Source organism: Artemia sp. Qi Xiang Cuo, chromosome 11, assembly GCF_049724085.1.
Source record: "Artemia sp. Qi Xiang Cuo chromosome 11, ASM4972408v1, whole genome shotgun sequence".
In the NCBI taxonomy this organism is placed as follows: Eukaryota; Metazoa; Arthropoda; class Branchiopoda; order Anostraca; family Artemiidae; genus Artemia; species Artemia sp. Qi Xiang Cuo.
Window position 1 is genome coordinate 34,854,626 of NC_142804.1, and position 25,020 is coordinate 34,879,645.

General features: G+C 35.9%; 1 protein-coding gene across 1 annotated transcript in view; it reads left to right on the top strand.

The window, feature by feature from the left end:
- TH1 (negative elongation factor complex member TH1) overlaps nucleotides 1-19,851 on the top strand; it is a 64,981-nt gene extending 45,130 nt beyond the window's left edge. Inside the window, exons 5-8 of the mRNA XM_089097199.1 lie at nucleotides 6,089-6,338; nucleotides 14,084-14,294; nucleotides 17,214-17,484; nucleotides 19,599-19,851. Coding sequence (XP_088953325.1) covers nucleotides 6,089-6,338; nucleotides 14,084-14,294; nucleotides 17,214-17,484; nucleotides 19,599-19,633 — 767 coding nt within the window. The 3' untranslated portion in view covers nucleotides 19,634-19,851. The remainder of the gene's footprint in view (nucleotides 1-6,088; nucleotides 6,339-14,083; nucleotides 14,295-17,213; nucleotides 17,485-19,598) is intronic.
- Nucleotides 19,852-25,020: the final 5,169 nt, after the last annotated feature.

Here is a 25,020-nt window from a genome sequence, read left to right on the forward strand (position 1 = left end):
CATTCAATTTCGACTATTAAAAAGAGCACTAGACTTTTCAATTTCCAATTAAATGAGCCCTTTTTGAAATTTCTTCCACAACTTTTCTATATAAACCTCCTATGTCCCCAGGGCATAACTTACAACCCTTGCCCTGAGGGCTCTGAGAGGGTTGTCATACTAGAAGACCTAATTTCCAGAACTTTTAACTATGTTGAACAAAATGACTATCTCAAAATTTTGATTGGATGTGTTTGGGGAAATGGTGCGCGTGAGAGGGGGTTTAGCTGCCCATCAATCACTTTCAACTATTAAAAAGGGTACTAGCCCTTTCAATTTCCAATTGAATGAGCCCTTTTTGAAGTTTCTACAACATCGCTTTCTATAAAAACCTTATATGCCCCCCGGGCATAACTTACAGCCCTTGCCATGAGGGCTGTGAGGGGGAGGGGTTTCCATCCTTAAAGACCCAATTTCCAAAACTTTCAACTACGTTGAATAAAATGGCTATCTAAAAATTGTGATTGGATGTGCTTGGGGAAAAGGTGGGCGTGAGAGGGAGGTTAGTTGCCCTCACATCACTTTCGATTTTTAAAAAGGACACTAGCCCTTTGAATTTCCAATTGACTGAGCCCTTTTTCAAGTTTCTACGACAATGATTTCAATAAAGACCTAATATGCCCCCAGGGCAGAACTTACAATCCTTTCCCTGAAGACTGTAGGGGGAGTACCCTGCTCAAAGGTATAATTTCTATAACTTTCAACTGCGTGGAACAATATGGCTATCTTAAAAATTTGATTGGATGTGTTTGGGGAAATGGTAGAGTAGAGTAGAATATTTTTATTTATAACACATACATAAATAAATGTCACAAAACAGCGCACATGCCTGGTGGCATACTTTAGCGCTGAAAATATTGCCAACGAAAATACACAGCCATTGTCTAACTAGATTTTACAACAACGAAAAAGAAAACCCCACTGAACAAATGCTTAGCATGTCATGAGATATTTCTTCGCCAGTCTTAGAAAATTTCACTTGTTGGTGCATTCTCGAACTGATGCTGGAATTGAGTTCCGGATATGGGGAAATGGTGGGCGTGGAAGGGGTGTTAGTTGCCTTCCAATCACTTTCGACTATTAAAAAGGGCACTAGCCATTTCAATTTCCATTCGAATGAGCCCATTTTGAAGTTTCTACGATAATGCTTTCTATAAAAAATTTATATGTCCCCAGGGCGTAACTTAGAAGCCTTGCCCAGAGGGATGTGGGGGGTTCGTCATCCTCAAAGACCTAATTTCCAAAACTCTCAACTAGCTTGAACAACATGGCTATCTCAAAATTTTGATCGGATGTGTTTGGGGAAAAGGTGGGCGTGAGACGGGAGTTAGTTGCCCTCCAATCACTTTCGACTATTAAAAAGGGCTCTAGCCATTGGAATTTCCAGTCGAATGAGCCTTTTTTGAAGTTTCTACGACAAAGCTTTCTACAAAAACGTTATATGCCCCCAAGGCATAACTTAAAACCCTTGCCCTGAGGGCTGTGGGGGAGTGTCCTCCTCAAAAACATAATTTTTATCTGGAAATCAACTACGCTGAACAAAATGGCTATCTCAAAACTTTGATTGAATGTGTTTGGGGAAATGGTGGGCGTGGGAGGGGTGTTAGTTGCCTTCCGATCACTTTCGACTATTAAAAAGGGCACAAGCCACTCCAATTTCAAAACGAATGAGTCCTTTTCGAATTTTCTACGACAGCTTCTTCGATACAAAGTGCCCTGGTCTAAAGGAAAAAAAATAATAAATAATACATTTTGCCAACATCGTTCTTAAATGCCCCAGGGCGTGACTTAAAACACTTGCCCTAAGGGCTGTTGGAGAGTGTCCTCCTCAAAAACATAATTTCTATCTGGAAATTAACTACGCTGAACAAAATGGCTATCTCAAAATTTTGATTGGATGTGTTTGAGGAAATGGTGGGCGTGGAAGGGTGTTAGTTGCCTTCCAATCACTTTCGACTATTAAAAAGGGCACAAGCCACTCCGATTTCCAATCGAATGAGCCCTTTTCGAAGTTTATACGACAACTCCTTCGATACGAAATGCCCTGGTTTGGAAGAAGGAGAAAAAAAAATAACATATTGTGCCAACATCGTTCTTTACTTAGGCAGCGCGAGCGCTGCCAATGATACTACCAAGGTAAGTGAAGCTGCCCACCTGATCAATGTTTTTGTTACCCAACGTCACCTTTTCATCTTCACTTATTCCTAGCCTTAATGACTTCGTCTTCTTCACAATATTTTTCAAACCTATTCTATTACCCTGAACTCCCAAAACCTCGAAAAGTGCATTCATTTTGATCATACTTTCATCTAGGATGCTTAAATCATCAGAATAATCTAAGTCCAGGAGAGTTTTTCCTCCGATTTGATTCCGTGGTCTCCCATTGCGTTTCCTGTGCTCCTTAAGACAAAGTCATCAAAATGATCAATATAAAGGGGGATAGAACACAACCCTGCTTAACTCCTAATTTAATACAGAACCAGCTGCTAACCTCATTTCCTACCTTAACCGCAGAGTGTTATTCTCGTACATAGCACTAGTTACTTTAATGTATTTGTCTGGTATACCATAAAAGGATAAAACCTCTGCTAAAGCTTTTCTACCAACAGAATCGAACGCTTGCTCATAATGTATAAAACTAAGGACCTAAAGTGTTTGATAATTCAGGCACTTCTCAATTATTACCCTAAGAGTTTATTACCCTCTTACCCTCAATTATTACCCTCTACCTTTTCTAAAACCGCACTGTTCTTCTCTTAAAACCTTGTCTATATCATCTCTCAGTCTAAAAAGTACCATATTGCTAAATAATTTGCTACCTACAGAGACTAGACTAATGCCTTGATAATTACCACATTCACTCTTATCATCTTTCTTATACAGTGGTTGAATTAAAGTTTTCCTAAAATCGTTAGGTACTTCCCCTTTTTCAAAAATCATATTCATAATCTTCAGTAACTTATTTCTAACCTCAGAACCACCATATTCAGGAAACTCATTTACCACACTATTAGCACCTGGAGCCTTATTATTCTTGAATTCTTTTAGTACTGTCGCTAATTCTTCCTCACAAAATGAGTGCGAAAATTGTAAATCACCTCCATGAGAACACAAATCTTATAAAAGTTATGTTTCTATAAAGGATAAACAGGAAGGGGGAATTGAATTCACTCCTTAATTCTTCAACTCAACTAAAATTACAGATTAGCCACCCCATGACTTAAAATAAAGTAAAATACTATAGTTAAGCTTATGCGTAACTTAGATTTTTCAGAAAGGATGTGTAATGGAACACGTCTTGTTGTTATTGAATTATGTAACATCTATTTAAGGCAAATACAGTTAATGGAGAAAAGTGTGAAAAACAAGTTCACATTTCTCAAGTTATGCTCGACTCCAGTAAAGGTCAGCTTGGAGGTATAGTTCAACGACATCAATTTCCGCTTCGAATGGCAGATGTGATGACGAAACATAAATCGCAAGGGCAAACTTTAGAATTTGTCGGCGTCAACCTCCGCACTCCTATTTTGAATCACGGTATTTTGTACGTGTCAGTTTCTCGTGTTACACAAAAGCGTAGTTTAAAAATTCTGCTACCACCTGAAAATGAACGACGTACATATAATGCTTTGTAGAAAGAAACATCGAACACTTCCAACGAAATCTATTTTCGTTAATAATATTTATTTTTAGCCATCTGTTTTTACTTCGTATATGAGTCTTGAATATAATCTTTAGACAAATAATCTAAATAGTAATAGTTTCGAACTGTCAATACAGTTTTTATTATTTTTTTATTTTTTCAATTCTAACTCTATTCTAAGAATGACCCTATCACTAAATGGGTAGTATGGGTAGTATGGACCTTGGTTCGTTCTTACTTCGGGTTTCGAGGTATGATAGGACGATTTTTCTCAAAATCGTCCGATCGCCATTTTGTTCGGCATAGTTGAAAGGACCAATAACTATGCCTTTGGAGATAATATGATCTCCTACAGCCCCTAGGAAAAGGTCTTTAAGTGATAAAATTTGTTCATTGTTTATGTATAGTATTTGTAATTGGGAAGTATGCATACATTTTCGTCTGGGGCGAGGGGGGGGGACAAATTTTCTACTGGGGGATACTCTACGGGGAGAATTTTTGTGGGAAGTTTCTAGGGGGTGAAATTTTCAGCTGAAATTTTACACTAGTCGGATTTACCAGAAACTCTGTACGAAATTCTTTTATGTCTTGCTTTCTCTTTGCCGATTCAATTTTACGCGTTGAGATGTTAAGGGTGATTGGTCGGGGTAAATTTACACCCGGATTGAATTGTCTATTTTTGCGGGGAGGAGGGATTTTCCGTGGAGATGGAGTCAGATTTTCTGGCATTAAAAAATAATATCAGAAATTAAATTTTAAAATATCGTTTTTTTTTACTGAAAGTAAGGAGCAACGTTAAAACTTAAAATGAACAGAAATTGTTACGTATATGAAGGGGTTGTCCCCTCCTCAACACCTCGCTTTTTACGCAAAAGTATGAATTTTGCAACAATCCTTTAAGAACAACTGAAACACAAGGTTCCTTTAATTAAAGCCATATGAAGCTTTTTTAAAAGTGCTAAAAAACTTTAGCGTGACGAGTGAGGTTTTGAGGAGGGGGCAGCCCCCTCATATACGTAATAATTTCTGTTCATTTTAAGTTTTAACTTTTCTCTTTACTTTCAGATCAAAAAAACTTGTTTTGTTTTTTTATTTTATTGTGGTACTAGATTGAAGCTTGCTATGATGGAAGACAAAAATGTTCAAATATTCTTATGACTTTCCCCTTCGTATCAAAACATGACACACATACATACAACCATACATATATACACAGTTATTGCTTGTTTAAACGAGCAGTCATGCCTTCGGCCCGTGCAAATTGCCCTCGGACTTTTTGTTGCTTGCTTCCGTTTGCTTTAGTCAGGAGATAAGCCTTTCGGCTTATGTAAGTTGTCACCCTCTCCTCCCCTAAGCGAATCCCTGCATGTGCATCTGTCTTTAAATGGTTAAAATAACAAGACAAGAAATTTTCAAATACTCTTATGACTTTCCCTTCATTGCCACCTTTCGTACCCGAAGATGATCTAATTAGAGCTCATTTACTGGGTAATTAAAGAAGATCATCTCTTTAAAGTGCATTGACTTCTCCTTCTTTTTTTTATCTATGCAAGTACTTTAACTCCATTCCTTTATTTAGTCGTATTATGGTCTATTTTGTATTGACTTTGTGAACATTTTGGAGATATCAAGGGTCAAGTTTTTGATATGTTCACAAGTTTTGGTAAACTTGTAAGTTTGATATGTTCAAGTTTTTGATATGTTCACAAGTTTTGGTAAACTTGTAAGTTTGGCGCGCCTTCAGTTTAGTTTAGTCCTTGATTTTTCAAATAATGTATGCAGCGCTTAAGATATTTTTGTTTTTCAATCATCTTTGTGGTGTTATTTGAAGTTTTGGGTACCAACTCTGTAATTTTGTTTTAATGGGGTATAGTTCGTTTAAAATTTGAGTATTTCTTGAAATGTGCGTGGGGAAACTAGGACCACTCTGAAGGGGTGCTCTTACCGAGAAAGGACACCTCGGAATAGGTGAACCATATTATTTTATAAAGTGTTTGTAACATAGAAGAAGGATTTTAGTCAACTGATTTTGGTCAATGAGTTTGAAAAAAGTCCAGTGTAATCGATATTTTAATGATGCGACTGTATTATAAAATTGGGATATTACTAGACTAGACTTCCTTAAAACTCTTTACAACAATAGGTTGTTAGCTTTAGCAGATAAGGATACAAAAAATGTGATGAAATGCAGATTAAGGAGGGAAAGTGAGAAATATAAAAGCAGATAGGAAGAGATAGTGAAGAATTTGTGTAGAAGAAGAAGTGTAGAAGGCAGTGTTTAGCGAAATGTAAAGTTTGTTACAGTTGAATCTCTGCACCCCACATATTCATCTTGTTTTTTCTTTGTTTTTTTTATCTTCCAACTAATTTGATTTTGCCATTGGTTTCCAATCATTTAATTTTCAGAGCTTCTCAACGACGTCTTATTTAAACCTGGGGTGAAAATAAACGTTGAACATAAACCAAAGTACATTTACTTATTAGCATATGCCTCAAGCGTTGTCGAAACTGGGATAAAAGGTCAAAAGAAGTCAGTGAATAGAGATGAAGTGAAAAGTACGTTGATGGCTATTGAAAAGGCCCATGAAATTTGCTCCACAACTCGTAGCTCAGCCGAACTTCTAGCAGAGCTTTCGTCTTTATATCAATGCTTAAAGTGAGTTGTTTTTTTTTACTGTCTTTTTGACGTCCTTTAAAAAGTGTGGTTCAAATCCAAGCTGTAAGTTTTTGTATGAATGTTTCAATAGCTTACTTTGTGTATTCTATTTAGATCATTCAAGAGCCATTAGTCCTTCCTGTAAATAGGGTGTGGGGAGGGCGCATTTAAGCATTTTCATCTGTTCGAGCTCTTCTTTGCTGCAATCGTTGTTGCAGCGGTAGCTGCAATCTAGTAAAAGATGAGCCTTCGCCCATTGTAACCGAAAATAAATTATTTTGAAAGTAAATCGGATCGAAATAAAAAGTACACCATTGGAATCTCCATGGCCGATAACCCTGTACGTGAAAATTACTGTCCCCTGGCTTGAACAACAAGGAATATCACTTTTTTGCATGGGTAGCACTGATGTGTCCTTTTTCTTCTTTTTTATCCTTCTTCACTGCTAGCGGGGCACTGGAACACCGCAGAAAGCTGTTTAGGGGCCCATTTTAAACATCTAGTGCTTTTTGTAATTAATTAAACAAAATATTTAAAATAAAATCAACTTTTTGACAAAAAACTTCATTTCCGTATGCAAGATGATGAACGATTATTTAAAAGATATAATCTGTAATGAGTTATCGTTGGAATTCTGTTCGAACAAAAGTAATTACTGGTTATATCTGAAAAAATAAAATTTCTTCATTTTATACGGGAAAAAACTATGGATTGAAATTTAGTATCACAAAACATATCTAGAACTTGAAATGAAGAAAATGACATATCAATTCAGTTGTTCGTACCTCAGTTTTATTCATTTCCTTGCATAAGGCGGGAGAATCAGAATGTTTTTTCTCAGAATATTTGGATCAATCCTTAGACTCGTTCGTTTGGCTTACTGCCAGGATATCAGAACTATTGCTGTCGCTCGCCCTCAATCCTGCTTCTCTCTAGAGGCAACCTAGTAATTAGCAAGCCCCAACCCATATTTTCCTTTTTTTTTCCCCGCCAATCAACATTAGTTTTTTTGGTACTAAGAATGCTTTTTTATGTAAGCTAATCTGATATATATATATATATATATATATATATATATATATATATATATATATATATATATATATATATATATATATATATATATATATATATATATATATATATATATATATATATATATATATATATATATATATATATATATATATATATATGTATGTATATATATTTACATTTTATAAACTACTTGAAATTAACTGAAGTTTTTTTGAACTTTTTTGCTGCCTTAAATCATAAGTTTTTCTGCTTTCCTCCTTTCACTGGATACGGAAAATCCTTTTCTGGACACTCTGGAATTCTTGAAGAGAATGCAGGCATCATTATTGTTTCAGTCAGCTATTTTCCATTGTGGTGAAGGTTTTTTTTTCTTGTTATGTGCTCGGGTGCTTTTTTTATAAAAAAAAACAAAACAAAAATGAGTAAACGCTTCAATGAACTTCTACCATCATCTAGAAAGCTTCGGGACCCTTCAACTTAGTTTTCCCTGGGTAGTAGTTTCAATATTTGTCAAAACTGCATTTTTAGCGCCAAAGCCATTATTCATAATATACTATTTTTCAATTATTAATATTTCATCAATGACGCGTTATTCATTATTCTTAAAGTGTAGCTCGATCTTAAAATAGGAAATGTTGTATTTTGTCGTTTGTCGATGTTACATTTAAGACAAGCGGCCGGCGAAAAAATATTTAGCGATTGATTTATCGGTAGTGCACTAGCGCTGCCTAAGGAAAGAGCCGCCTGTCTTCATGCATAATTCATTTACTCATCTTTCTCACTAGCTACTAAATCTGGAAGGGATAGTCATAGAAACTTTGGAGGGTCTCATTTGATTGGAAATGGAAAGTTCTAGTGATCTTCTTAGGAGTCGAAAGTGACTGACGGTAAAACATCTCCCATCATGTGACCTTTTTTGTACCTACCCCTCCTCTGTGACCCATCAAGTATCCAATCAAAAATGTTGGTCGCTATTTGTCAAAAATGGTTGAAAAATTTTAATAAATATATCTCTGGGTATGGTATGGCCCACAAATGCCCTGGAGCAAGGACCCTAACTAACGCTAATTGCCAATTTTTTACATATAGGCTTTATAAAGAAAAAGGGAGCATTACTTATGCTGATTATCTGATTGGTTCTAAACTTTCAGGGATCGCACTATGGGCTTAAGTGATCGGTCTTCTTTGTGGGGGAGGGGTGGGGATGGTGGCTCAGAAACAGGTGTAAAATCTGTTTTGTTCTTGATCAGTGTGAAATTTAGAGTCGCAAGTCCCTTGGCAAAGAGGAATCTAATTAACAGAGAATTTCTTAGCCCCTCTTAAAAAAGGCTATAAATATTTTTTCTCGTCAGGCATAAATTTGTATCGCTAAGTGTCTGGACTAAAGGGATGCTAATGTAGAGGAAGGATAAAAAAAATTGACTTGCTCTAAAACTGGGCTGGTGAAAGGCCAAGAAAATATTCTTCCTGATCGGCTCGAAACCTATATCCTTATGTCCTTTGATTAAGAAGACGACAATCTTGAAGGTAAAATAGATTTAAAATTTGGTATCATAAAAGAGGTTACTAGAACTTTCAGTTTCCAATTGAATGACCCGCCTCCCAAGTTTCTGTGACCACTGATTCCGTGTAAAATAAAAGGTGAAAAAAGTAACACATTGAAGGTGCAAGGTTCTTTACTAAGGTGAACGGTTGAGCATTTTCTCTAAAACTAATATTTCAACTGTTTATTTTGTAATTTGAGGCCCCATTGATCCATGGATCCCAGTTTGAGCGTTCATACGAAAGAGCTAATGCACTGTTGCCTGCTAAGAGACTTCACTTCAAAATCCATTTTTTATTTCGGTATGTAGATTTTTCGAATGCTTTTACAAAGTGGGGGGGGGAGGCATGTGTCTCTGTCGGTATGTTCGAGGGTCCTTATAGTCTTTTTCATATTTAAGAACGGGTGGCTTTCTTCTGCAAGTCAAGAAAATGATTCGAAAAAGGCCATTATTTTTTATACTGGGGGAACCTATCTCAGCCCCATTTGTTGCTCTGTTAATTCTGATTGTTCATTTTTCTTAGCTCATTGAATTTTTCGATCTAAAGAAAATTACAACATTATATAATTATGACAAATATTATATTAGTAATAACCGGTAGATTTGCAATGAAAGTATTGCGGGAGAGAAACCCCTCAAACTTTTAAAAATTATTTTATTTTTTTATTTTTTTCCATCACTAAAATATTTTATTTCCTTCAAAAAAAAAAATCAAGCAAGATTGTTCCAACAATCATAGGCAGCGCGCTAGCGCTGCCTAAGTAAGGAACGATATGGGCACAACGTGTGTTTTTTTTTGTTTTTTTTTTCTCCATGCCCGGGCACTTTGTATTGAAGGAGATAGTCGTAGAAACTTCGAAAAGGGCTCATTCGATTGGAAATGGGAGTGGCTAGTGCCCTTTTTAATAGTCGAAAGTGATTGGAGGGCAACTAGCCCCCTCCCCACGACCATCATTTCCTCAAGCACATGCAATCAAAATTTTGAGATAGCCATTTTGTTCAGCGTAGTTGATTTCCAGATAGAAAATATGTTTTTGAGGAGGACACTCCCCCTCAACCCTCGGTGCAAGGGTTTTAAGTTATGCCCTGAGGGCATATAAGAACGATGTTGGCTCAATGTACTATTTATTTATTTTTATTTAGAGCTGGGCACTTCATATGGAAGGGGTCGTCGTAGAAACTTCAAAAGGGGCTCATTTGATTGGAAATTGGGAGTTCTAGTGCACTTTTTAATCGTCGAAAATGATTGGAGGGCAACTATCCCCCCCACGCCCATCATTCCCCCAAACACATCCAATTTTGAGATTTGAGATGAGATTATCTCAAAATTTTGAGATAGCTATTTTGTTCAGCGTAGTTGATTTCCAGATAGAAAATATGTTTGTGAGAACCTCAGGGCAAGGGTTTTAAGTTATGCCCTGGGGGCATATAAGGTTTTTTTTATAGAAGGCGTTGTCGTAGAAACATCAAAACAGGCTCATTCGATTGGAAATTCGAAGGGCTAGTACCCTTTTTAACAGTCGAAAGTGATTGGAGGGCAACTATCCCCCCCCACGCCCATCATTACCCCAAACACATTCAATCACAATTTTGAGATATCCATTTTGTTCAGGGTAGTTGATTTCAAGATAGAAACTGTGTTTTTGAGGAGGGGACTCCCCCACAACCCTCAGGGCAAGGGTTTTAAGTTATGCCCTGGGGGCATACAAGGTTTTTATAGAAGGCGTTGTCGTAGAAACTTCAAAAAAGGCTCATTCGATTGGAAATTCAAAGGGCTAGTGCCCTTTTTAATAGTCGAAAGTCATGGGAGGGCAACTAGCCCCCCCCCCCTTCGCCCATCATTTCCCACAACACATCCAATCAAAATTTTGAGATAGCCATTTTGTTCAGCGTAGTTGATTTTCAAATAGAAAATATATTTTTGAGGAGGACACTCCCCCAGAACCCTTTGGGCAAGGGTTTTAAGTTATGCCCTGGGGGCATATAAGGTTTTAAGAAGGTGTTGTCGTGGAAACTTCAAAACAGGCTCATTCAATTGGAAATTCAAAGGGCTAGTGCCCTTTTTAATAGTCGAAAGTGATTGGAGGGAAAATATCCCCCCCACGCCCATCATTCCCCCAAACACATCCGATAAAAATTTTGAGATAGGCATTTTGTCAGCGTAGCTGATTTCCTAATAGAAAATATATTTTTGAGAAGGACACTCCCCCACAACCCTCAGGGCAAGGGTTTTAAGTTATGCCCTGGGGGCATATAAGGTTTTTATAGAAGGCGTTGTCGTAGAAACTTCATTAGGGGCTCATTTGATTGGAAATTCAAAGGGCTACTACTCTTTTTAATAGTCAAAAGTGATTGGTGGGAAAATAGCCCCCTCCCCCCACGCCCATCATTCCCCCAAACATAGTAAATCAAAATTTTGAGATAGCCATTTTGTTTAGCGTAGTTGATTTCCAGATAGAAAATATGTTTTAGAGGAGGGCACTCCCCCACAACCCTCAGGGCCGGGGTTTTAAGTTATGTCTTAGGGGTATATAATGTTTTTATAGAAGGCGTTGTCATAGAAGCTTCAAAACAGGCTCATTCTATGGGAAATTCAAAGGGTAGTGCCCTTTTTAATAATCGAAAGTGATTGGAGGGTAAATAGCCCCCCCCCACGCCCCTCATTCCCCCAAACACATCCAATCAAAATTTTGAGATAGCTATTTTGTTCAGCGTAGTTGATTTCCCTAGTTGAAGGCGTTGTCGTAGATACTTCAAAAAAAGCTCATTCGATCGGAAATTCAAAGGGCTAGTGCCCTTTTTAATAGTCAAAAGTGATTGGAGGGCAACTAGCCCCCCCCCCCCCCGCCCATCATCCCCCAAACACATCCAATAAAAACTTTGAGATTGCCATTTTGTACAGCGTAGTTGATTTCCAGACATAAAATATGTTTTGAGGAGGACACTCCCCCACAACCCTCAGGGCAAGGGTTTTAAGTTATGCCATGGGAGTATATAAGGTTTTTATTGAAATCTTTGTCGTACAAACTTGAAAAAGGGATCATTCGATTTGAAATCAAAAGGGATAGTACCCTTTTTAATAGTCGAAAGTGATTAGTGATATTTTTTGTTGTTGTTGTTGTTTAGACCAGGGCACTTCGTATCTAAGGTGTTGTCGTGGGAACTTCGAAAAGGGCTCATTCGATTGAAAATACAAAGGGCTGATGCCCTTTTTAATAGTTGAAAGTGATTGGAGGGCAACTAATCCCCCGTTCCATTCCCACCCTCCCACGCCCACCCTCCCATTTGCCCATTATGTTTAAAAATCAATTGTTGCCTTAAGATTAAATCGAAATGCACTGTGATAATGCTAATTCCCAATAAGGCATCTCAGCAGTATCCCAAGAACGACTGAGGGTATTATGTTCAAATTTTTCGGGCTACTTCTGCTCTTAAAATTTAACCAAATCAAAATAGCGTGAGTGTATCCAAGTTATCAAAGAAAGTAAACAGATTTTTTTGAGAATGGTATCAAGTTTTCCATTTCAGGTGAACTAGAGGAAGTATGAAACTAAATTAAACAGTAGTATTTATGTCCAGATTTTTAAAAGGGTGTATGTTGTTAAAAATTGCTGAAAATTTTTCTCCAGCATACAAATAGCAGGTCAAACTATAAAGTCTTAAAAAACGAAGAGATTTGAAGTATTATTTTCTTTTTCCCTGAAAAGACTATGCCAATATAAAACGAATGGAAATTAGTTAAAAAAAAACTTTTTCCACAAAATAAGTTTTTCAAAGGAAAGTAAAGAACTCTATTAAACAAAAAATGAGCAAAAATAAAATCTACCAAGCGTGAAACTACCACAAATCAGCATCGATAAATAAATGCAACCCAAAACGAACAGAAATTACAATAAACAACCGAGTCAAGCTCAAAACGAGCAGAATTTAATATTAATTGGGCTCAAAACCCCTATGCCTTCCCAAGGCCAGAACAAAATTTGCACTTTACTGGAAAAATACAAGTGAATGTGCATTGGCAGTTTAATATGCATATACTGATATTTAGTAATCAAAATGTTAATACTATTTGATTTATTAAAGTTACAAAAGTAAAAACATTTCCTGCCCTAGTTAATGTTATCTTTGAAATGCACTATATACAGAAGCTTTGCCATAATACTGTGTTGCTTTGTCCCAAAATAAGAAACAAAAACTAATCCATGCTTTTCATTTCTGGAATTGCTGCATATAAAGTTGCGATGCTTAGCCTCAAAATTCAAACCTACTTTTGTACTGATTAGTTGGTTGAGGAGTGGAAGTGTTTCTTGAGATTTCACTGGCCTACTTTGATCGTACAATCATGGAGATTAAACATTTTGTAAACTTTCGACTTCAATAAGCTGCAAAATGACTACCTTTCCACCGAAAGTTGGTGGTCGAAAGGACTGGGGATGCAAGAGGGTGTAACGCCCCACTTTATTTTTTAATGATACGTATTCAAATCTCTTGCGTGAATCCAGTTCAAACAAGGATTAAAAAGCCTTCCTTTGTGCAGAAAAGCTGGGATAGGGTTGGGTTAGGTGTTGAAAGAACTATGGGCTATGTTAGCGCCTTTCAGTAATACAGATCCTGATGTTGTCGTAATTTTGTTTTAAAAAAAGTACAACATACCTACCTTTGTTCTGAACCATTAATAGGGAGAGGTGGCTGACGAAGAATCACTAGGCTTTTTCTGCCTCCAGCTCACGTTTTATAGCTTCTGACCATTTTTTTCTTTTTTTTTCTTTTTTTTTATACCCTGGTGAGAATTATGTCCTACTGTTCAAAATGTAATGTCATATTCATCAATCCAGCTTAGGCTTTCTTGGCCTTTAGCTCACGTTTTACAGTCTCTGACCATTCTTTTTTAACCCGGGCAAGAATTATGCTCAACTGTCTAAAATGTAGTGTCATATTCATCAATTCAGCCGAATGTCCATATTTTCCGTAGAAACCGCAGAGTTTAGACCTGTATTATTTTTCTCTATAAATTGAAGTATGTGGCATAGAAAAAAAAACAAAAACAGGACAAAACTAAAGCGTTATTCTCGCAACAGAACCAGAAGATACTTGTATGTTCTCTATGTTTAGTTATCAGGGCTTGCTTGAGTTTTCCCATTTTTTTTTTTTTTTTTTTTTTAGATATCCAGTTGTGTCTGTTGGAATTTTTCGATGGATTGAAGTCACAGTCACAGAACCATCATATTTCAAATTGTCTACTGACCACACTCCACTTCATTTGGCACTCCTCGATGAAATTGTTGCCGTTAATCATTTACTACATCCACAAGTGTTTAAACTACTCGTTAACCTGTTTGAATCTCGTCAAGATGAACTTGACGTTTTAGTTCAGGTATCCATTATCAATGAAATTTTGTTTCAGTTATGTTTTAATAGTTACGATGAAAGACAAGAGGAAAATTTAAGCAAAGAAAATGGTTCAAATAATAACTCCAGCTGTCTGTTTAAAAGCATCAAAAACCTTGAATAAAACATCTCTGTATCCAAACACATACGGCTGAGAAGTGGTGATTTTCGTTATTTAGTCATTGTATAAAAAGGACTAATACTGACACTATTTTGAAAGTTTTGTTTCATCGAATCGATTCATTTGAGATTTAGTTCTTTGATATAGATTAGAAACCTCAAAAGCCTCTTTTTATAGCTCACTTTTCATCGCCGTGACAAAATTTTTGAGAGTAAAATGAAAGATCCCTCTCGTTTGTTTAGACCTACGTTGAGGGGGAAGTCACATTGAAAGTTGGTAAGATCTGGCCTGATAGCCCACGTTTTGGCATTTAAGCCCCCCCCTTCGGAATTCCTTTGAGGAGGGCAGGGGTTCGCATCGAACTATCTTTCATAGAAAATTGAAAAGAGGTGAAGTTAAACGAAAGTTTTATCTATAACACCCTCTGTAATTATTGAAAAGAGGGGACCTCAGCAAACTTATGCTCCTATTGTTCCCAGCTATAATTCTGGCAATAATATGACCATTGTGATTAAGATAAAAAATAAAATTCAAATTTAGTTGTTTTTTTCAGATAAAAGCGAGGAGTGACGTTTAAACTTAAATCGAGCAGGAATTGTTGTGTATATGAGGGGGCTGCCTCTCCTTTTGATTCTCATCTCTTTACGCTGAAGTATTATTAGTACTTTACAGAAAAAATTTGCAAGTGCTACAAATATAGTCGTTCGGTACTTTACAGAAAAAATTTGCAAGTGCTACAAATATAGTCGTTCGGTACTTTACAGAAAAAATTTGCAAGTGCTACAAATATAGTCGTTCGGTTAAGGCTCAATAAACGTCGTGAAATATGGACATTAGAATGTACTCTTTTCGTAGCTGAATATTAGAAATAAAAGGATACTAGCCGAGAAAACAGTTACAGTTCATTTTGAATTGAAAATCAAATATTTTGCAGAAGGCATCAAGACATGCCTAATTGTAGAAAAAAGACAAGGCAGATAGTCCGAGTAATTGAGAGGCAAAAATGTTTAAATGGTACGGGTAAATGGTGGGACATGTCTAAACTCGAGAAAACACTATTGTGAAAGGATATTAGAATGAATATTAGGGTGATTAAAGGGGGAACTTCCCGCCCCCCTTTATTCACCATCCTTAATAATAATAATAGTTTATTATAAGCCAAAAAACAGGCCATACAGTCACAGTATTCTTAAATACACTCCACAAGAAAAATAACATTAACATCAAGTTTCACTCATTGGTGTCAACGCTTCATTTAAATATTTACATACCTGCCTGATTGTCCTTTTTACAGTCGTTTTCAGGATACCCAGGAACTCCAAGTTACCACCCTCAAAATACTTTCCCCATAATAGAGAAAGTTGCTTGCACTCGGCGAGAATATGGGCCACATCCTCAATGCCTAGGTTACATCTGGGGCAAGAGTAATCTGCATCTGCATGTGGGGCCACCCTTTTTCTTTTAAATCCTTATAAGTCTTGACGTCTATCTCAACGTTCATGCGAAAAAAAACTATTTTTTTCTAATTGACACCAAGCACTTGTTTGGACTGAAAATCCTGTAACAAATTTTTGGAAAAGCTCATTTTTTGGAGGGGGGGGGGAATGATAGTAAAACTATTATTTATGCATGTTTTTAATTATTGTTTTCTCGGCTATTAAATATTGATTTAGTAGGCAGTTGCAGTTTTTTTTTATTTTTTTTTTTATTTTAACATGTTTATAATACTACTTTGCAATGTTATTTCCTTCATTATTTGGGAACTTGTTTCTGCACTCGCATTGACTGTGAAACTGTGCTTGCTTTAGCAGAAAAAAGTGTTGTTAAAGTATTTCGGCCTTTATTTTCAACGTTGGATGGAGTCCAGCTTCTTTGGATAGAGCCTAGGGGCAGTCTTCTTCTAATATCTAATTGGAGAAACATGTGATTTGAACACAAATTAGGTTTGAATGTCGAAAATAATATTAAACCATATTTGAAGCGATTATCGTTGTTTTGCCTGGCTGTTAAAATTGAATAACGATAAATAATATAATAGAATCGATGAATAATACGATATAATGATATAATCGATAAATAAAATAATATAATCGAATGACGATTATATTAGTTTCATACGTATTTATGTCCTTTAAAAATTCATAAAACTTTGCAGGTGTTACTAGAAAATATTCTGAAAAATTGTACGTTCTAAAGGCTGTTCAGTATTCCTTAGCATTAAAGGCTTATCAATTGTACATACACAGTCTGACAAGCATCCAGTTTGTCAATAAATTACTGATTGTAAATAAGAGTGGATTACAATACAGTTAAAAGTGTTAAAAATAAATAATGTGTCACAGTTATTTAATACTCGAGATTATGGTTAAACATAGTTTATTACTAACAGTTCTTACAGTAAGAGCTATTGTTTTCTTCACGTTTAACATCTTATATCGTATTAGGTAATATAAAAGTATATTGATAACACGGTATTCTTGAATATTACATTCCCTTCTCCCTTCCTAACTGAAAGATATTAAGACTTGTTCTTACGGTCTTCAGAGTAATAGATGTCGTTTTCTGTAAATATTTTATTAGAGCATACTACCTTTCCAATTTTACTTCTTTTTTTCCTTCAAAACACTGCGTAGTTGTATTAACCTTATTTTTACTTTACATGATGTGAGATACCGTCAACTATTCAAGTAGTTTTTGAAGTGTTTTAATTATTGAGATAACGCTCATTACTTTTGGAATTGTTTTTGCATCATACTGCCCAATAATATAATAACTTAATTTTAGTTGGAGCTTCGCAAGACTCTCTTAGATAGGATGGTAAATCTACTGAGCCGTGGCTACGTTGTACCTGTAATAAAATACATTAAACAATGTTTTCAGCGATGTGAAACTGACGTCTCTCTAATTCGGTATTTTGTGCTGGAAGTATTAGACATAGTATCCCCGCCTTATACACCAGAATTTGTGAAATTATTTTTACCAATGGTTAGCAACGAAGAAATTACAGGTTCTCTAAAAGGAGATTTAGAAAATGAACCAGTATCTGATTTTATCAGTAAGTATTGAAGTAGTAACTGTTATTTTTACCAATGGCTAGCAATGAAGAAATTACAGGTTCTCTAAAAGGAGATTTAGAAAATGAACCCATATCTGATTTTATCAGTAAATATTGAAGTATCTTTCTTTGAAATTGGATAATTTTCTAATTTGAAATTGGTTGTATTAGTATTTTTGCATCAAAATGTTGCTTATGAGTCACCTCGTTCGCTACTGTTGGTGGGCCGGACTTTTGGGTCTCACAACTTATCATAGTCCATATTTAGATATTAGTTTTATAAAAAGTAAACTTAGAGAAGAATATTAGTCTTACTTAGGTAGGTGTTGTGCTATCTTAATCAAACTTTTAGGAATGCATGTATAGTCTTAGTTATTGCTTGGGAGATGTTTTCAAAGCGCCACCTGTAACCCTCAAAAACAGAAACTTCTCGCGAACTTTGAAGATATTTAGTGTTTTGTGAATGGAAATTTGAGCAATGGATGTAGTAGATCAAAATTGGTTGTGAGAAAGGGTTACCAAGCTCCTATCTTCACTCCTCCCCTGCCCGGATAAGGCTCGGAAAAATAATGCTTTAATTTCGCTTGCATCAGGCCCAAAGTCTCGAGACCGCTTTGTCGAGAGCTGCTGTCACAAAAAGCCAAATTTTAAATGCACAGGGAGAGAAGATTACAACTTAAAGACTAAGTTGGGCAGTAGGTCCGATCTTGAAAGTTTTAATCACGTAGGAGAACAACTCTCTAAGGTAGCGAAACGCTATTCTTCTCTGGTTTTACCATATAAATTGCTATCGGCCTTGTTATATTGATTGGTGGTGTTTAGGAGGTGCTAGCTAACTCATTCAATTTACTGTTGTTCAAAGCAGTATGCACTTTGCACAGTCCGATTGAAGTTTTCTTAGCCCATGCAACATTTTCAAGCTTCCAGACCAACTGGACAAGTTTTTGATACTTTTCTGTCTCATATGAAGGGCCCGTGCACCGATTAACCTAATTTTTAGTCTTTTTTCAGGTTCTATTTTTGAGGAAACCAAATGTTGTTTTCTTTCTTATGAAATAGGACTCCCAAAGTATAAGGACTTCAGGATACAAATTTCAAGCCAATCAGAAAGGAGCTATTTTGTCCATTTTAAGGCCCTTTGGGGGGAGGGGAGCAAACAATTTTTGTACATTAGGCTTATTTTGGTCCAATGAATGAAGGTTCCAAGTTTCAAGCAATTCAGTAAAATATATGACCCATTTCTTGGACCCCTAACAAAACAATACTTAGAATATCATTGTAATCCGTTATTAAAATGTATGGAAGTATGTATGCAAGTGCTATTTTCTTCTTTTTTTTCACTAATAATTTTCATTGCAAAGCACTGGAATAAAAGTAAGCTGGTGAATTAAATTTTCTTTTGCGTGTTGGATACATAAAAATTTTAGATTCAGAAAATTAAATATCAAGCTGGGGTATTTTCATAACAATATTATTTCCAGAGGTCGTTTTTTACAGTACTGTCTAAATAATTATTTAATTTAAACGTTATTATATATTGTTTTTTAAATACCTTTACTTAGCCTACATTATAACATACTGTTTAGAACCCTTCGAACTTGATAGTTGCCTAATCTATCAACAATTTTTCTCTGGATTTGAAATACAAAAAGAAAAACGCTTGTATTCGTTGGGACCATCCATTTTAGTATATGGCTTTCACATTCTTTTTTTTCTTCCTCTTTTTGTTTGTTATATAATGCAAAACAAAGCATCAGTAAAGAGATTATTGATTACCGCGAAAACTGTGACTGAAGTTTCTTGACTGGACCACGTTTATCAGCTGTTCAAATCAAGACGTATTTCCTGATAAAAATGCAGCTTATTTTGAGTCATATGCCTTATATATTACTAATAAACGTGCTCTAGTTAATGGTAAAATTGGTGAAATCGCAAGATGTCTCATCTTGAATTTGGCTTTGTGTGAAACAAAATATTCACTCTCATATCTCCGAAGTTTTCTTTGCGTTTTAGTTCTTTTTCTATTTGCAATTTTATCCTCAAGTGTTTCTGTTCTTCTTTTTTCAATTTTATATCTCTACCATTATCACATTTCAATTTCTTTTATCTTTCAGGTCACTGCAAAGCAACCTTGGAGCAAGTTCAATAGGCAAAAAAGTGCTATCATCCTAATGAAGAAACAGCTAAACCTGTGAAAAAGTTTTGTTTTTTTCTTCGTCCAAGGTATACGCTATATGTAATGGCTAGGTGATGCCGCTACAGGTGATGCCGCATTTCAATATAACTTGTCATTACGAGAGTCAACATAAAAATTGAATATCTTAAATGTGATTTTGTTATGATATTTTCGTTCTCTTGAGTTTTTTTTTTTTTCAAACAAATATATACATGTATTTCAATCTTGATTCATGACAACTATTATTTGCTGGTAGATGGTATATGTGTTGTACCGTGGCCGTAGATTTTCAGAAATCAGGTCCATAGTTGGTTAGCGCGGTACAAATCAATTCCATTAGATTTTTATTTGGAGTTACGAGCGGCACTTTCATTTCCTAAAATTCACTGTTGAACCAAAAAACTACAACAATATATTGTGCCTTCGGGGATGATATGACCCCACAGTCGTTGAGGCAAGGTTGTAAATTATACAGTTTGCCCAATTCAGAGATTATCTTCAGGTTGGTTCTAAAATAATTGAAATAAATGAAGATTACAGAGTAACTTTACTAAATCAAAACACACCAAGTGCATTCTACAGAAACCGTGTGTGATATCTGGCAACGTTGGCATTTAAGGATTTATGATACTACAAACCAGAGACTAATATTACAATATAGAAGTCCAATATCAAAGCGTTTTTAGTAGCTATTTGAAAAATGCTTCTTAATTTTCACCAGATATTGAAGGATTTCTGAGGATATTGAGAACAAATTGGAGGGTAATATTGTAACTGAGAGAGTCAAATTCATTGCTTGGCTTCTCCTATAAGACGACTCCCATTAAGACGAAGACACTACAACGATTTTGAGGATGACACTACTACGGTTTTGACTGCAATTAATTAGCATTAACTGCTATCACATCTATTTACCAGCATTACTACTATTTGTGCATATACAGAGACAATGTCAATTAAAACAAAAGAAAAGTAATAAAAAAAAGTTTTTTCTTTTAAGTACAGTGCAAAGTTCAAAGAACTAGCTTATGTTATACGGCTATATTAAATCTAAACCGAGCAGAAAGTACTATGATTGAAGAAATAAAACCTAAAAAGAAAAGATATTAAATGAATTTGAAAAACAAATCATCACAATTCAGGGAAGTGTTTCCCTCCTCAGACCCCTAAGAAGCTAGAATTTGATTTAATGTTTTATGATATTTTAATATTAAAAAAGAAAATGTTTGTTTTTTTAATTTAAATATTTAAAAACAATACTGTCCAAGCTTCCTGGGAGATATCACTATATTTGTAATAGTCAATTCAGTTTTAATGGAAGCTACAGTGATGACAGTGTGATTCTGTTAAGTATGATTCTGAAGCGTGGGCGCTCCGAAAAACGGAGGAAGATTTGCTAAATATTTTTGAGAGAAGTTACGGATTGTTTTGGGTACCTGAGTGACTTACCGTATTTCTAACAGTACGCTGCACGAAAAGTGTAGTTCAGTCTAACTGTTTAGGGCGCTGAGAGAAAGGTTGATATGGCAAGGACATGTTCTGCGAATGAAGGAGATGACAGATTTCCAAAGATTGTCCTTTTCGGCCAACCGTCTAGGGCTAAACGGAAAGCAGGTCGTCATCGGTTGGGGTGGGAGGATGTCGTAAGGGAAATTGGAAATTCATGGGAGAGTGTAAAGAGGGAGGCTTTGAATAGATTGGGATGAAGGAGGAGCGTGTTTACCAATTTATCATGCAAAAACAGGCTCACAATTCTCAGCCCAGGCTTCGGCCCACACAATTGTAAGAAAAATACACATCTTCTGTCAGAGATGTACAAAAATCTCAAGTAAGGGATTCATTTGCATAATAAATGGAAACCTAATTACGCCTAGATTATTGTAGAAAATAAAACCTGACTGTGGAATCAATATGAGATTTTGAGAATCATAATTTTTTTCCGATTCAAATGATGATTCTGACTGTAGATTCGTATATTTTCTCAATTCTAATTAACTGTTAAGGCGCTAGCTAGCCGTGAATATCTATTAATTGGAGACTTAAATAAAGTAAATTAACTAGCTCTTTTTAATTTCTGCTTAACGTTTTGGACTAATCCGATATCCTAAGAAATTAAAATTGGCATGACCAAATGAAGAAAACGGACAGACTTCAGAAAAATGCTATCTGATAATGCAGAATATTCTCGATAGTACTTCTATTTTTTTTGCTCTTCCTAAATAATTCCAGCAGACTAAAATATTGCTAGATAGGAGCTGTGTAGGACATGGAACGCATAAAATTTTTTCTCGGGTATAACTGATTGCTCCCATCACTACCTAGTCCCCAATGCCTTTATTAATTGGAGGATTTAGAAGTGTTAATTTTTAACCAGCTCTTTGAACTATTCCGATATCCTAAGAAATTAACTGGCATTTTCAAGTTGATGAAAATGGTAGGGGTTCGTCAAAATGTTATAAGATAAGGCGAACTGAACACATTATGGTTCAAGTTCTTTATTTCTCGCCTTCCTGAACAATATCTGTGGGATAAAATATTACTGGATAGAAATTTTGTACAGTGTTCAGATGGGAGTGACTTACCTTTTTATCGAATATTGGCTTTCAGCTCTTTTTCAATGAAATTGACAATGGATGACTTGCAGCTAGAATGCAGCATTCTTTCTTTGATTAAGCAATTATATCCGGGCATAGAATAAATACTACTACTACTACTACTAACAACTCTACTGCAGCACCAAGCCGCCTGAGGCCAACACAGCTACGCACGCTCCTCCTCCACCCCAATCTATTCAAAGCCTCCCTTTTTACACCCGCCCACGAAGTTCCCATTTCTTTTAAATCTTTCTTTATGACGTCCTACCACCCCAGACGGGGACGACCTGCTTTCCATTTAGCCCTTGATGGTTGGCCGAAAAGAACAACCTTCGGCAATCCGTCATCCGCACAACGTGCCCTAACCACCTCAACCTTTCTTTCATTATAGCCCTAGAGAGCGGTATTGAACCACATTTTTCGTATAGCCTATTGTTTGAAATACGGTCAGTCAGCCGGGTACCCAGAACAATCCTTAAGCAATTTCTCTGGAAAACATCTAGCAAATCTTCATCCGCTTTTCGGAGGGTCCATGCTTCAGAGCCATATTTGACCACTGTCATCACTGTAGCTTCTAATATTCTAATCTTGGTTTGGAGACTTATCTTCCTATTCTTCCAGACTTTTTTTAACTATGGAAAACACCCTGAGCCTTGGCTATTCTATTTTTAACATCTTCACTGCTCCCACCATCTTTACTAATAATACTACCAAGGTAAGTGAAGCTGCCCACCTGATCAATCTTTTCATTACCCAACGTCACCTTTTCATCTTCGCTTATTCCCAGCATTAGTGACTTAGTCTTCTTAACATTAATTTTCAAACATATTCTAGCACACTGAACTGGCAAAACATCTAAAACTTTATTCATTTTGCTCACACTTTCACCTAGGATGCTTAAATCGTCAGCATAATCCAAGTCCAGGAGACTTTTTCCTCCCCATTTAATTTCGTGGTCTCCCATTGCCTCTCCTGTGCTCCTTAAAACAAAGTCCATCAAAATAATCCATATAAAGGGGGATAGAACACAGCCCGGCTTAACTCCTGATTTAATACAAAACCAGCTGCTAACCTCATTTCCTACCTTAACCCTAGCAGTGTTATTCTCGTACATAGCACTAATCACTTTAATGTATTTGTCTGGTATACCATACAAGGATAAAACCTTTACTAAAGCTCTTCTATCAACAGAATCGAACGCTTGCTCTTAATCTATAAAACTGAGGACCAAAGGTGTTTGAAAACTCAGGCACTTCTCAGTTATTAGCCTAAGAGTGAAAATTTGGTCGACACGTCCTCTACCTATTCTAAAACCGCACTGCTCTTCTCTTAAAACTTTGTGTTCGGCATCTCTCAGTCTAAAAAGTATCATATTACTAAGTAATTTACTAACTACAGAGACCAGACTAATGCCTCGATAATTACCACACTCACTTTTATCACCTTTCCTATAAAGTGGCTTAATTAAGGTTTTCCTAAAATCGTTAGGTACTTCCCCTTTTTAAAAATCATATTCATAATCTTCAATAACTTATTTCTGACCTCAGAGCCACCATATTTAAGAAACTCATTTACCACCCTATCAGCCCCTGAAGCCTTATTATTCTTTGATCCTTTTAGTACTGTTGCTAATACCTCCTCACAAAACAAATCTTCCTTCACATCCAAAGTATCACAAACTTTTTCATTTTCCTCTATATTTTTTCCTGCAACTCTATCTCGGTTAAGCAAGTTCTCAAAATTTTCGGCCCATCTCTCTTTAGTTTTTTCCTTATCGCTAATTGCGACCCCATTCCTATCTTTAACTGGGACAAGTCCGGATTGACTACTCCCTCTCAATTTGTCAACGTGCCAGTACAAAATTTTACTATTATGCCGTCTAGCTGCATCTTTCAGATCCTCGGCAATTTTATCCATGGCCTCCACTTCACACCTCCTTAGTTCATATTTTAATGTTTTCTCCACTTTCTTTACAAGTCTCCAAAAGGAGATAATCCAGTATATCTGAGGCTTAATGTTCTTTAGTCCATTCATAAACTAATTTCTAATTCTTGCATTGGGCAAGTTATTAAAGTAGTAGATGAAGTGTTGTTTCTATTATCCTCAGCTTTGACCGAAAAGTTACCATTTCTTTCATCGCAGCTAGTTTTGCAATTATTCGTTGTTTTTACCAGAATATGACAGAAAGTAAGAATTTCTATTTTAGTCACTTTGCTTCGGGTGCCGATGTCTCGCAAGTGACTTTCTTTGATAGGCCCAGTTTTAATGAACCAAGAAAAGTAATGGGAAATGATAGGAAAGGGAAGTTAATTTCATCTATGAAAAAAACAACAGTCCGCATCATCTATCAATGCCTAGCAAAAAAAAAATAATATATTTTTCATTTTACCGTTGCTTTTTATTGACCAAAATATAGAAGACCCAAATTTGTGAAAGGGGTAAAATAGGTTTATTGGTTTATAATATTTAAACTAGCCTCAGTTCTCCACACTTACTTCTGCGGAGTTTCTTTTTTTTGGTAATAATATATTGTTTTCAAAAACTTGCGAGGGGGTGCTACTAACAAAAAAGAAAAATAACAACAAATATACGGTATAACTTCATCAGGTATAATCTTAACCATCAAAAGTTACGAGCCTGAGAAAATTTGCATTATTTTCGAAAAAGGGGAAAACACCTCCTAAAACTCATAGAATCTTAATGAAAATCACACCATCAGATTCAGCGTATCAGAGAACCTTACTGCAGAGGTTTCAAGCTCCTAGG